Source organism: Hemiscyllium ocellatum, chromosome 6 (assembly GCF_020745735.1).
Source record: "Hemiscyllium ocellatum isolate sHemOce1 chromosome 6, sHemOce1.pat.X.cur, whole genome shotgun sequence".
Taxonomy (NCBI): domain Eukaryota; kingdom Metazoa; phylum Chordata; class Chondrichthyes; order Orectolobiformes; family Hemiscylliidae; genus Hemiscyllium; species Hemiscyllium ocellatum.
The window spans coordinates 92,763,782-92,778,529 of NC_083406.1; the positions used below are offsets into that span (position 1 = coordinate 92,763,782).

The 14,748-nt window shown below is 41.8% G+C and overlaps 1 protein-coding gene across 5 annotated transcripts in view; it reads right to left on the reverse strand.

The window, feature by feature from the left end:
• trmt9b (tRNA methyltransferase 9B) overlaps positions 1-14,748 on the reverse strand; it is a 54,040-nt gene that overhangs the window by 18,312 nt on the left and 20,980 nt on the right. For all 5 annotated transcript variants that reach the window (XM_060826784.1, XM_060826780.1, XM_060826781.1 and 2 more), the window contains one exon: positions 3,698-3,898. In XM_060826784.1, the coding sequence (XP_060682767.1) occupies positions 3,698-3,866 (169 nt within the window). In that variant the 5' untranslated portion in view covers positions 3,867-3,898. The remainder of the gene's footprint in view (positions 1-3,697; positions 3,899-14,748) is intronic.

Below are 14,748 nucleotides of genomic sequence, written 5' to 3' on the forward strand. Positions count from 1 at the left end.
GCAGTAAGGTCCCTGAGCACCAAGGGATAATGGTAGATGCTCGCTTGTTGAAGATTGTCATTACTAAGGACTTGATGGCATGAGTGCTATTTACTACTTATAAGTGCAAGCCTGCAAGTTGCCCAGTTATAGAGTCAGAGAGAGGTACAGCATGGAAACAGACCCTTCGGTCCAACCCGTCCATGCCGACCAAATATCCCAACTCAATCTAGTCCCACTTGCCAACACCCGGCCCAAATCCCTCCAAACCCTTCCTATTCATATACCCATCCAGATGCCTCTTAAATGTTGCAATTGTACCAACCTCCACCACTTCCTCTGGCAACTCATTCCATACCCATACCACCCTGTGTGTGAAAACGTTGCCCCTTAGGTCCCTTTTACATCTTTTCCCTCTCACCCTCAACCTATGCTCTCTAGTTCTGGACTCCCTGACCCCAGGGAAAAGACTTCATCTATTTACCCTATCCATGCCCCTCAATTTTATAAACCTCTATAAGGTCACCCCTCAGCCTCCAACGCTCCAGAGAAAACAGCCCCAAGCCTGTTTAGCCTCTCCCCGCATAGCTGAACTCCTCGCAAATCTTTTCTAACCCTTTCAAGTTTCACAACATCTTTCCGATAGGAAGGAGGCTAGAATTGTACACAATATTCCAACAATGGCCCAACCAATGTCCTGGACAGCCGCAACATGACCTCTAAACTCCTGCACTCAATACTCTGACCAATAAAGGAAAGCATACCAAACGCCTTCTTCACTATTCTATCAACCTGCGGCTCCACTTTCAAGGAGCTATGAACCTGCACTCCAAGGTCTTTTTGTTCAGCAACACTCCCTAGGACTTTACCAGTAAGTGTATAACTCCTGCTAAGATTTGCTTTCCCAAAATGCAGCACCTCGCATTTATCTGAATTGAACTCCATCTGCCACTTCTCAGCCCATTGGCCCATCTGGTCCAGATCCTGTTATAATCTGAGGTAACCGTCTTTGCTGTCCACTACACCTCCAACTTTGGTGTCATCTGCAAACTTAGTAGCTGTACCTCTTCTGCTCGCATCCAAATCATTTACATAAATGACAAAAAGTAGAGGACTCAGCACCGATCCTTGTGGCACTCCACTGGTCACAAGCCTTCAGTCTGAAAAACAACCTTCCACCATAACCCTTTGTCTTCTACCTTTAAGCTAGTTCTGTATCCAAATGGCTAGTTCTCCCTGTATTCCATGAGACCTAACCTTGCTAACCAGTCTCCCATGGGGAACCTTGTCGAACGCCTTACTGAAGCCCATACAGATCACATCTACCACTTTGCCCTCATCAATCCTCTTTGTTACTTCCTCAAAAAACTCAATCAAATTTGTGAGATATGATTTCCCATGCACAAAGCCATGCTGACTATCCCTAATCAGTCCTTGCCTTTCCAAATACATGTACATCCTGTCCCTCAGGTTTCCCTCCAACAACTTGCCCACCACCAACGTCAGGCTCACTGGTCTATAGTTCCCTGGCTTGTCCTTACCACCCTTCTTAAACAGTGGCACCATGTTAGTCAACGTCCAGTCTTCCAGCATCTCACTTGTGACTATCGATGATACAAATATCTCAGCAAGAGGTCCAGCAATCACTTCTCTAGTTTCCCACAGAGTTCTAGGGTACACCTGATCAGGTCTTGGGGATTTATCCATCTTCACCCGTTTCAAGACTTCCAGTACTTCATCCTCTGTAATATGGACATTTTGCAAGATGTCACCATCTATTTCCCTACAGTCTATATCTTCCATATCATTTTCCACAGTAAATACTGATGCAAAATACTCATTTAGTATCTCCCCCATTTTCTGTGGCTCCACACAAAGGCTGCCTTGCTGATCTTTGAGGTTATCCTTTTGTCCTAGTTGCATTTGGGCACAGACTGCCTCAGCATCTGACTCATGAATGGAGCTGATCATGGCGCGAACATCTCTGTTCCTGACTTTGTGACTGCGGTTAGGTCATTGATAAAGCAGTTGGAGGTTTTTGGGCGAAGGGCACATCCCTGAGGAGTTCCAAATGTGCAGCAACCGAAATGATTGACCTCAAACAAGACCATATTCCTTTGTATCAGGTATTACTCCAACCAGTGCAGAGCATCTCCTTGATTTCTATTGGCTTGTTTTTTGCCGGGCTCACTGGTGCCGCACTTGGTTAAATGTGGTCTTGATGTCAAAGGCAGTCACTCTCACCTCAACTCTGAATTCAGTTCTTTTATCCACAACTGAACCAAGCTTGGAGTCTGAAACTGAGTGCCCTGGGCAGAACCTAAACTGAACATCACTTAGCAGGTCATTGTTCAGCAAGTGCTGCTTAATAGCACAGTTGATAACACGTTTCATCATTTTACTGATGATCGAGCATAGACTTATGAGACAATCATTGACCAGATTGGAATTGTCCTGCTTTGTCTGTACAGGATATACCTTGCAATATTCCACATTGCTGGGTAGATCCCAGTGTTTTAGCTGTTTTGAACTTGGGAATGACATAATTCTCAAATAATCAACTTCAAAAGGTGCATCCTTCAAATAAAAATGCTGAAGAATCACTGAAGTATTTGATTTTCCACTCCACCAGAACTCCTCTGGAATTCAACATTAATATCATGGATACTACTGCCAGCAATCCCGCAAAGAAACAAAATCAGAAGTCCACTATGACTTTTATTTCCATTTTCTTTAAACTTTTATCTACAAATAAGACACAATATTAGAGGTGGGAATACAACAATTTGACAGGTTGAAGCATTTGGGGGCCAGGAGTCGAATGATGAAATCTTCAGGAATAAGAGAAAGTGAGGACTGCAGATGCCGGAGATCAGAGTCTAAAAGTGTGCGCTGGAGAAGCACAGGTGAGCCTGCATCTGAGGAGCAGGAGAGTTGAAGTTTCGGGCAAAACCACTTCATCAGAGCCTCATTTCTGCTTCTCAGCTGCTGCCTGACTGCCTGTGCTTTTCCAGCACCACATTTTTCAACCTTCAGGGATATGTTAAGAGTCAGTACCCTAAGCTGCAGAGGTCACGATGATTTGTAGTTCACACAAGGTAAAGTTTGGGAGCTTGGTAGGAAAAGCATTTGAGACATCAGGTACGTGGGAGCAGACAGTAGACGGCTAGGTCGGGGAGAAATTTGGGAGAGTCAGGGGAAAGGAGAGCTAACTATTAATGCATTCTTCCTGACTTAAAGGTCTATGCTTCTGAAGCAGGTTCTACACCTGCTAGGAGCTGTACTAACTAAATTACTTTATATACAAGGAAATCAGCCCAAGTTTATGCTCTGAAAGATCCTGATGAACCCTTCCAGGTGAACTGCTATTTCTGGATTCAAGCACAAATCAGTTTCCGAAAGGTTGCAGTACTGTTGCAGCCTTCAGTCGTGACAACCTTCTCAGTGCTCTCCAATACTGAGACCAGAAGATCCATCCATTTTGTTTTTAAAATAAGGGGTCCGAACAGGGTAATTTCAATTTTGAAGGTGTTGAGCTGAAGATGGAAAATGAACATATCATATCCTGAATATGACAACCATCCAAGAGAAGAAAATCTTTCATCAGAATGGAGAGCTTTTATTTTAGTCACTTTTAGCATCTAAATTGAACAAAGACTCCCTTTTGACTAAAACATCTTATCACTCAAATAGATTAGCAAATAGACTACATACTAACCAACATCTGCGATGAGACTGCCAGGTTCTTGTTCCAACAGGAAGTGTCGTACTCGGGGCCAGGCCTTATAACGAGAGTCATTGAAGTGAGGGGCGATCCTCTCATAAACATCATGAACATAGTCCTTCTCCAAACGACTTGCTTCTTTATCCATAGTGAAATCATGCATTCTGTCATGAAACTGTCAAAAGCTCTAGGGGGCTGAAGGGAAAAACACCAAACAAGAAATTAACAAAAATAGAAGAAATTCGACATTGTAGCTAGTAATTTTGGAGATGGTATTTGCACATAAACATTCAGAAAATACATAAAATGTTTCCAAAGTTTCCCATAACACTAATCTATATAAATGTTTTCCTTGGTTCTGTCTTGTTCCAAAATATAGCCCTTGTCCAACTTAAAAAGCCAATTTCTCTCCGGCCTCATCTCTACCCTCACATTTAATCTTGTGCCCACTATCAGCAGGACGTTCAGCCCTGGATTGCACCCTGCTCAGAGCATGCTAACTCCAAACTGAGGTCCAGCTTCAACCATCTGCTTGGCTTGCAATCTCCTCCTGCACTCACACCCCATAGCAGTCGACATCAATATTAAGGTATTATTTGACAAACTTCAGCACCAAAGTCACATGGCTGCAGGATATCCAAAACACTTTACAGCCAATGAAATATTCTGAAATGTAGCCCCTGTTGTAATGAAGGAGAAACAGTGAATTTGCACACAGCAAGCTCCCATAAAATGTGATCAAATGAGGAGTCCATAATATGATTCTCTGATGTTGACTAAGGAAAAAATATTGGCCAGGACACCAAGGTTAAGTTCCTTCAAAACAGTACCAAAGAGATCTTTTACATTCACTTCGGGGGACAGCAGGGCCTCAGTTTGACATATGAAATAAAGGAAACAGAAGTGTTATGAAGAAGGATCACGACTCTATGTTAACTCTGCTTTTTTCCCCTACAGATGCTGCCAGACTTGCCCAGTATTCCTCCAGCAATTTCTGATTTTGTTTCAGATCTCTAGCATTGGAAGTTTGTTATTTCACTAACTAAAATGATAATTTCTCCAGGATGTCCTTTGACACAGCAGTGGGAGGTTGGAAGAATCTCAGATATTTCCACTGTGTATTTTCGCTATAGTGAAGGAATACTTTTAGATGCTCTTTTACAGTGAATATAATGTATCACAAGGATCCTGGATTATTTGGCTTTATAGAGGAAGATTTCTCTGAAAAGTGGCATAAGATTAATGTTATCAGAAATTATAGTTACCCCAACCATACAAATGGTGCAAAACTGCTGAGGGTAATGTTCAACCAAAATGATCACCTGCAAATAAAATGAAACTCATTTTATAAATGTCAAATGTATATAATGTAAAAGTAATTAAAACAGATCCAAGTCTGCATTTGAGAATGCAATGCAAATTAAGTATAAACATTGAAGGGCAATTAGGCAAGTTCTTCCTTCATTCTTTCAAGGTATGTGAGCATCTCTGACTAAGCTAAGACTTGTTGCTCATTCCCAATGACTCTCAAGGTGGTGGTCTACTTCAACTGCTCCATTCCATCTTTGTCCATCTTATGGAGTTACACTTACTGTACTGTTGGGTAGGGAGTTCCAAGACTTTTATTCAGTGACAGTGAAGTAATGGTGTTATCGTTCCAAGTCAGAATGGTATTTTCCTGCAGAGGAACATGTAGATGGTGGCTTACACAGTATCTGCTGCCATTGTCTTCCTAGGTAAAACAGCTCACAGGTTTGAAAGATCCTGTCAAAGTAGTCATGGGTAATTGCTGCAGTCATCTTGTAGATAATACACATTGCTGTAATGGTGACTTGTTGGTGGAGGGAGTGAACATTGAGGTGGCAAATGGAATGTCTATCAAGCAGGTTACTTTGTGCTGTATTGTGTTTAGCTTCTTGAAGAAAACACACTTATACAGGTGAGTAATCCATCATATTCACACTAATGCCTTGTGGTTGGAAGATAGGCTCTGGGGAGTCACAGATTTCCCAGTTTCTGAGCTGTATTTTTTTGCCACAGTATTTATATGGCTGGCACAGTTCACTTCTGATCAACGGTAACCTTCAGGTGTTGAAAGCAACTATAATGCCATTGAATCTCAGCATCTGAGGACAGAAAATAAGTTAATGTTTTGAGTTCAGTAACCCCTTTCAAATTTGTTCAGGTCTTGCCATAAATGGACATACACTGCTTCAGTATCTGAGTCATTGCAGATGGTCCTGAACATTGTGCAATCGTCACAAATGTCCCTAATTCTGAGCTTATGATGGATGGAAGGACATTAGTGAAACAGCTGAAGATTACTCAGCCTAGGAAGGTATCACTGAAACAGGAGTAGATCAACCAATCCTTTGCTTTGCTATTCAGTATGATCATGGCAGATCCTCTATCTCAATACCTATTTCTGAATTTCTCCTTATTCTTCTGTTGCCTTTAAATTCAAAAAATCAAAATCTCTTTCTTGAATATATTCTGGTTCACTAATGTCCTTTAGGGAAGGAAACTGCTATCTTACCTAGTCTGGCCTACACGTGACTCCAGCAATGTGGTCGACTCTTAACTGTCCTCTGGGTAATTAGAGATGAACAAGTGCTGTCCACATCCCATGAATGAATAAAAATACTGATGGAGATCGTTTTGTTTATAATGATTCTCCCAGTCACCAAGGCTCTGTATACTAAAAAATACTATTTTTTGTCCTTTTTCTGACCCTTTTATCTACGTAGACCGCAGTAAAATGTCCAGATTAAAGATTCTCTCCTTCCCAACAAAAGGGCGGCACGGTGGCACAGTGGTTAGCACTGCTGCCTCACAGCGCCTGTAGACCCGGGTTCAATTCCCGACTCAGGCGACTGACTGTGTGGAGTTTGCGCGTTCTCCCCGTGTCTGCGTGGGTTTCCTCCGGGTGCTCCGGTTTCCTCCCACAGTCCAAAGATGTGCGGGTCAGGTGAATTGGCCATGCTAAATTGCCCGTAGTGTTAGGTAAGGGGTAAATGTAGGGGTATGGGTGGGTTGCGCTTCGGCGGGTCGGTGTGGACTTGTTGGGCCGAAGGGCCTGTTTCCACACTGTAAGTCTAATCTAAAAAAAACCCTCCTTTCCTTCAAACAAGACACAACAAATTACAATAATGAGCTACTGCTGGGTTAAGTGCTCACATCAACCTAGTTAATTAATTTCATGGATCATAAAAAAAGAACCAAATACCCTGCTGGATTTGATTCCAGTTTTTAGTGATCGCGCTGTTAGGCTTGATATACTGCAGTATTTTATCTTCTGTGTTAGTAATCTCACACTTTGAACCTACTGCACGCAACACAAAATGAATGACACCACAGGATAGCATGTGTAAATAGAGTGATTATGAAGTGGTGACATTTTCCCAGATTTATCATGTAACAATGCAGGTATTTGCTTCAGAAAATTAAACTGTACCTCATTTTAGACTGTACCTCATACTTGTCAAGAAAATTTCCACAATTTCCACATAAAAACCCTCCATTTTAAATACTACTTGAAGAGGAGTAATTTTGCATGCGACTTTAAACTCTGACTAACCACGTGACACACTTAAGTCCCTTTATTTGACAGTAAAATCTGATTATGCAAATTAGAATGCTATGTAGAATAAAAATTTGTTTTATTAATGCATCGCCTTTCATGTAAAAATACAGGTCATATCCTAAGTGCTATTGTCAGTTCTAAAAAAGGGCTTTCCTGAAACTAGGAGCCTGTCATTTATCTTTGTATATGTTTACTGTGTACATGAACACCTGATTTCAAATTTCGAATGTTCCTAATTGACAAAATATACAATTTTATAGAATTGATTGTTTTTTTATTCACTCATGGAACATGAGCAATGCTGGTCAGGCACCAGCATTTAAATATCCATCTCTAGTTGTCCTGTAGGTGGCGGTGGTGAGCCACCTTCTTAAACTGCTGCAGTTCATTTGCTACAGATGCTCCTACAATGCTGTTGCAAAGAGAACTCTACGATTTTGACCAGAGCCGGTGAAGGAAGAGCAGCGATATATTTCGAAGTCAGGATGGATATTACATTCTTTACAACATTCTCCTTTCCATTGACCACAGATAGGATTAAAAGTGTTCCATAACGACCATTACAATTCACAAGGTCTAAATAAAACCTTACTATAGACTAGTTTATATCAGTAATTAAGGCAAAAAGATCAGGCTGTATATTCAGCAGTTTAGTGAAGAGATGTAAAGCCAATCACAGACAGGAATTCTACAGGGTGCATACTGGGAGGTGTGGGTATAAAATTGGATGAGATTATAGGTTGGACTAGCAAGTCTAATGCCTTCCCGCTGCTGCCATTTTAATGGTGCCAGGGGAAGTGTTGGACGACTCTCCCACTCTTAGGTGAATTCAAGTCCTGAAGTAGTCAAACAAGAGCCACCTGAGGGCCTGTTGCAGCCTCTTTCATTATTTTACCAATGACAGGTGGATACTGCAAAGTGTGGAGATCAGCAGTCTGATAAGCAATGGAAAACACATTTCTTCCTACTTATACAACACAAATAACAGAGACAATCCAAAATCCTCAATTAGTAGCTATATTCTACTCCAATATACATTTAAAATGGAATCTTTCAATTGTCAAATTTACGTTATGACATTAATGGCATCTGACTGAGTATGGCATCAAGGAAAACTGGTAAAACTCTGATTCAGGAGAAGAACTCTTGACTAATTGGAGTCATACTAGATAGTTGTGGCTGCTGGAGATCAGTTGCCTAAGCTCCAGGACATCTCTGCTCAGATTCCTCCTGGGACCTCCTCAGTCCAAACACCTTCAGCTGCTTCAATGATTTGGCTCCATCATAAGGTCACAAGTGGAGATGTTCACTGATGGTTGCACAAAGTTCAGCGCCATTCGTGACTCCTCATACACTGAAGCTCCAAATATAGCATGACCTGGATAATATCCACACTTAGGCTGTGACCATCTTACCACTGCCCCTTGACATAAAATGACTTGACTTTTGGTGGGATATTACTCATGCGCCCCCCCCCCCCCCCCCCCCCCCCATCTATAGAATCCATCTACCAGGCCCACTGTCAAGGAAAGGCTGCCAGAAATCTTAAAGATCCATCCCACCCTGGCAATGCTTTTCTACAACGTCTACCATCGGGGAGAAATACAGAAGTCTGAATACACGCATTGGCCGGTTTCGAAACAGTTTCTACCCTGCTGTTGTTAGAATACTGAATGGACTCTCAAACTCAAAGCAATCGCCTGTACCTATGTTTTTGTTTTTGCAGCTGTTTACCTATTATTTACTTATCCATGCTACTTAACTATGTGATCTGCCTGTATTGCTCGCAAGACAAAACTTTTCACTGTGCCTCAGTACATGTGATAATAAATTCAATTCAATTCAATTCAATCCAATCACTGGATCCCCCACCATCAACACTGCGAGGGCTAATATTGGCAAAAAACTGAACGGGACTAGCCACATATATATCATGGCTACAAAAGCAGAGTAAAGGCTAGGTAACTCACCTCCTGACTCCCCAGAGACTGCCCACCATCTACAAGGCACAAGTCAGGAGTGTGATGGAATTTTGTCCTATTGCCTGGATCAGCACAACTCCAAAACACTCAAAGCTGAATGCAAAGAATAATGCAGCCCGTCTAATTGGCACGACATCCAGAAGCTTCACTACCTCACCACTGACAGTGGTCAGCAATATATGCAAGATACACTACAGAAATTCACCAAACCATCTTCCACATCTAAGAGCACTAACATCAAGATGACTAAAATATATGGGCATAGCACCATGTGCAAGCTCCACGCCATATGCCATTCACCATCTTTACTTGGAAATGTATTGCCATTCCTTTAATATTGCAGGATGAAAATTGAGAAATTCTCTCCCTAACGGCACTGTGGGTGCATCTACAGTAAACCGGTTGCAGCAATTCAACGGAAGCTCACCATCATTTTCTCAAGAGGATTGTGGGATTGACAATTAATGTTGGGCCAGCCAGTAATCCCCCCCTTCCGTGAGTGAATTTTAAAATATAGTTGGGCTTGGAGAGTCTGCAGAAGGAGCAACAGCCTCTTGCAGATATCATGAATGGGATCTTAACTCCAGTTTGGCAAATCAAGTCTATATAACAGTAACAACATCTATTTATTTGGTGTCTTAATGTAAAAAAAGTTAAGACATTTAAAAGGGGAATTACAGAGCAAAGTCTGATACTAGGTCACACATGGTGATGTCAAGAAGGGTGGCCAAAAGCTGGCCAAAGACTTAGCCTGTAAGAAGCATCTTATAAAGGTACAGCTGCCATTGATCAAAAGTTTTTATAATTGGATAAGCTTGAGAATGCAAAATTGGAGGAGTAAAGACATCTCAGTAGCGCAGACAGCAATGTTACTGGTCGTTCAAATTCGGTTTCATTCTTTTGCCACACCACAAGTGTCCATATTCCAGCTCTGTGATGTAAAGTTGCAGTAAGACCATCTTTCAAATGACTAAATGTACATTTCAAAGGCTTTGTAACTTCTTAAATATTAGGCAATATTGCATGTAGTAATTCTTTCCCGAGTCGAATTATTGTTGCATTATTTGACTTTGTACTACACATTTTCCAAATTAACTAAATCCTATAGTGTTGGAGGGGAAACACTCCAAATAGACACTGTCCTATTAAGTACAGTGAAGCTCATACTTCAGCATAAGTTCAAGTCATAACACAGACATTACATTGCACTGATATTTGTGTAATGTCTATGTTAAATTTATAGAACAAATGCACATTACTCATGTTATGAAGGTCAAGTTGGTTAATGGCCTGAAAATGGCTTAACATTTGTGAGTAAACTTAAAAGGAGCTTTCAGCTGAATGGTGAGGGTGCCCAAACGTTTCAGAAAGTCCTTTTAATACACAAACTGGCTTCCAATGACCCTGATTGTAGTCTTAGCAGATGATGTACATGGAATGATTATTATTAGATTCCCTACAGGGTGGAAACAGGCCCTTCAGTCCAACCAGTCAACCCTCCTAAGAGTAACCCACCCAGACCCATTTCCCTCTGACTAATGCAGCTAACACTATGGCAATTGAGCACAGCCAATTCACCTGACCCACACACAACTTAGGACTGTGGGAGGAAACCGGAGCACCCGGAGGAAACCCACACAGACACGGGGAGAATGTGCAAATTCTACACAGACAGTTGCCAGAGGCTAGAATTGAACCTGAGACCGTGGTGCTGTGAGGCAGCAGTGCTAACCACTGAGCCACCATACCACCCATGCTCCAATGTTTTATCAGGTCACTAGTAGAACAGGCACTTCCAGGTTAGCCCCACAAGAACAAGTTGCTATTGGCCTGAGTGGCAGACCTTAGCTTTCCCACCTCAAAGTTCACCCATTCCTGATAGCCAGTTTGTCTTCCAGGGAGCATGGTTGGTTTATACATCAAAATGACAGACACCTAGCAGAAGGATCAGGCTGTCAACTGACTCAGATCACCAGTCTGCCAACTGATAACTAAAGCCTATCCTAATATACAATTTAAGATCATTTAACTGTTCCATATCCATGCTAAACATGTATATTGACACATAATGGATTAAGACTAATTTCACTAGTTTCGAATGAACTATTAAACATTCTGAAATGCACTGTTAAACGATTGTTTGTAGGGGAAGTGCAACTGCATGACCTTTGGAAGTGTTGTGCCCTGTTGCCAAAGCTTTAATGCCAGTTCAATCATGGAGATACATAAATGTAAACAAAGCCTTTTTCAAAATAATATAAAAGGTTGCCAGATTCTGTTAGCAACAATACATTTGTGGAGAATGTGACACTCCATGCAGAAATAAAAAGCTATATGACATTTATTGTCTTCAGTAGGAGCTGCAAATGTTGGCGAACAATAATCAGCAAACTATTCTTAAAAACATCTTTCAGCTTTAGAGACAATGGGCAGAATCTTCTCCTGTCTCCTTTTGAGTGTTTAAAGGTAGAATGTTTAATAGGTGGGATGGCGGCACACTGGAACTCTGTTGCCTTCCTACATTCAGTCGAATTAAGTCAGGAGGCAGAAAGACTACTGATGCAGCCCAAACTGCAGGTTGGGCCGCTCCTCAATCCGGAGACCCTGGAGCCTGTCATTCCAGCAGCAGCCATAGCTCCACAGTGGTGCTGCTGACCTCTATCTGGTTGGCAGCCCTTGGTAGGTTGGACTTCCACCCGGAGGTGCTGATTCCAGTAAAAATACCCAGTGCTAAGCTTGCAAATGCTCTCGTGGCTCATAGTTTGGCTCACATTCCTGCAAAGAGGCATCACTGTGCTCCTGCTGGTTCTCCAGTCAGCAGATAAGACCCTGACTTCAACAAGACCTCACCAGCACTTTTCTTCTCTGTCTGCATAACGTATTTATCCCTTTCACTCAGAAATTCAAAGAAAATATGTTGGTATAGAAATCAAGGAGAAGGACTATGATATAAATAAATAAAATAGCTAGGACAGAAAGGAGGTTCTAAATAGTTTGGCATGGTTTAAAGTAAATAAATCTCCAAGGCAGAATGAAATCTATCTCAGGCAATTGAATGAGGCAAGAGAGGAAACAGCACGGTTGCTGGCAATAATTTTCAATTCCTCTCTGGCCACAGGGGAACTGCAAGAGGAATGGATAACAACCAATATGATACTGTAATTAAAGAGGGGAGCAAGGGATAAACTGGGAAGCTACAGGCCAGTTAGTCTGATCTCTTGGAAATTTTTGGAAATAATTCTGAAGAACAAAATTAATCTGCAATTGGAGCGGAAGGGATTAATCAAGAATAGTCAGCATGGTATTGTTCAAGGGAGGTCATGAATTTTTCAAAAAGAGGTGGCTAGCTGTGTAGATGAAGGATGATGCATTTGATGTAGTCTACTTGGACTTCAGCAAGACTCTGGGTAAAGTCCTTCATGGGAGACTGATAGTGAAAATAAGAGTCCATGGGATCCAAGGAAATTTGGCAAATTGGATCCAGAATTGACCGAGTAGCAGGAAGCTGAGGGCAATGGCTGACAGGTGCTTTTATGACTAAAAGCCAGTGGGTCTGCAAGTTTTGGGGCCCTTCCTTTTTGTGGTAAATTTTAATATTTAGACATAAATGTCAGAGGGTTGATCAGTGTGTTCACAGATCACACAAAAATTGGTGGTGTGGCAAACAGTGAGGAGGATAGCCTTAGATTACAGGATAATAAATGAGCTGATTAGTGGCACATTGAATTCAATCTGGATGAGTGAGATGTGATGCATTTGGGTAACATAAATAAGGCAATATGTTAAATGGTAGCACCCTAGGAAGCGCTTTGAATTAGAGGGACCTTGGTGTGAATGTCTACTGGCCCCTTAAGGTAGTAGGACAGGAAGGTTAAAAAGGAATATTTGCCCCAAATACTGAGACGTAAAGTTTAATTGTGGGAGGTTATGCTGGAACTGTTAGGCTACAGCTCGAGGATTATGTACAATTCTGGAAGCCACATTGTCGGAGGGACGTGTTGCACTGGAGTGGAGGCAGAAGAGATTTACCAAAATGTTGCCTGGGGCTACTTACAAAGAGAGATCGGATGATTAGATTCCCTACAGTGTGGAAACAGGCCCTTCGGCCCAACTAGTCCACACCGACCCTCCAAAGAGTAACTCACCCAGACCCATTTCCCTCTGACTAATGCACCTAACACTATGGGCAATTTAGCATGGCAAATTCACCCGACCTGCACATCTTTGGACTATGGGAGGAAACCGGAGCACCTGGAAGAAACCCACACAGACATGGGGAGAATGTGCAAACTCCACACAGACAGTCGCTCAAGGCTAGAACTGAACCTGGGACCCTGGAGCTGAGCGGCAGCATTGCTAACCACTGAGCCACCATGCCACCCATCTGGACTGGGGTTATATTCCTTGGAGTACAGAAAACTGAGGCAGATTGCAGGGGGCATGATTGGGATATATAAAATTATGATAAGCATAGGTGAGAGGCAGGAAGGAACCTTTCCCCTTGGCGGATGAATCAATGTTGAGGGGCACAGATTATGGTAAGGGCCAAGAGATCTGTAGGTAATGTGAGAAAATAAAATGTTTTCACTTGGAGGGTGGTGATGTGGAAAACGCCTTGCTTGTATGGGTGATAGAGGGAGTAGTCCTCAACATTTTACAAGTATTCAGATGTACACTTGTAATGTAAAGCTATACAAAGCTATGGGCCACGTTGTGGAAAATGTAATTAGATAGTTCAGTGCCAGTTTTGATTAATTCAAACTTGATGTGCTAAGGGAACTTTTTTGTGCTGTTGACATCTCTGACTCCAAGACAAAAGAAGACCATGATAACATGGTAAACCCAGGGGCAGATTCAAATTCCTCCTGGACATGTCCAAAGGCTTCACTCTTGATATAAGTGAAGCATGCACCATTATTACCACAGAGTGTCTGTTGCTGTCTCCAATAACAAACAACTGTAATTCTCTCCATCCACGTTCCTGAAAATTGACTTATTGAGAGTCAATGGCCCCAAAATTCAGCTCTGTACTCTATTTATTCTCAGTGCTACCTGTGACAACCTACTTCATGGCAAAAATGGTGCCTGTGGCACATGCACAGCCTTCTGGATTGGACCACACTGAACACCATTTTGCATATATTGACATGAATATGTGCCAGAAACATGCAAGGTAGATTTGTTGTGACTTTAACTTCTAACTTCTAACACTAATTTCTCTGGTGGAACCATTTTAGACCAGCAATTTAACCAAATCATGAATCACTCTCACAATAGTTCCCAAATGACTTGCACCAGTTGCTATCAATTTAGAATTTTTGATGGTTTGTACTGTCTTTTAAAGGTTAATAAAATCATCATGGACTGTTAGGTGCATGGTGCAAGTACTGATGTTCATTTTAAAAATGTTCTCCTCAGACCACGTATTCCATTATTGATGCTTTTATTTCTAAACCCCATTTGTCTGCAGCAGGGAGAAA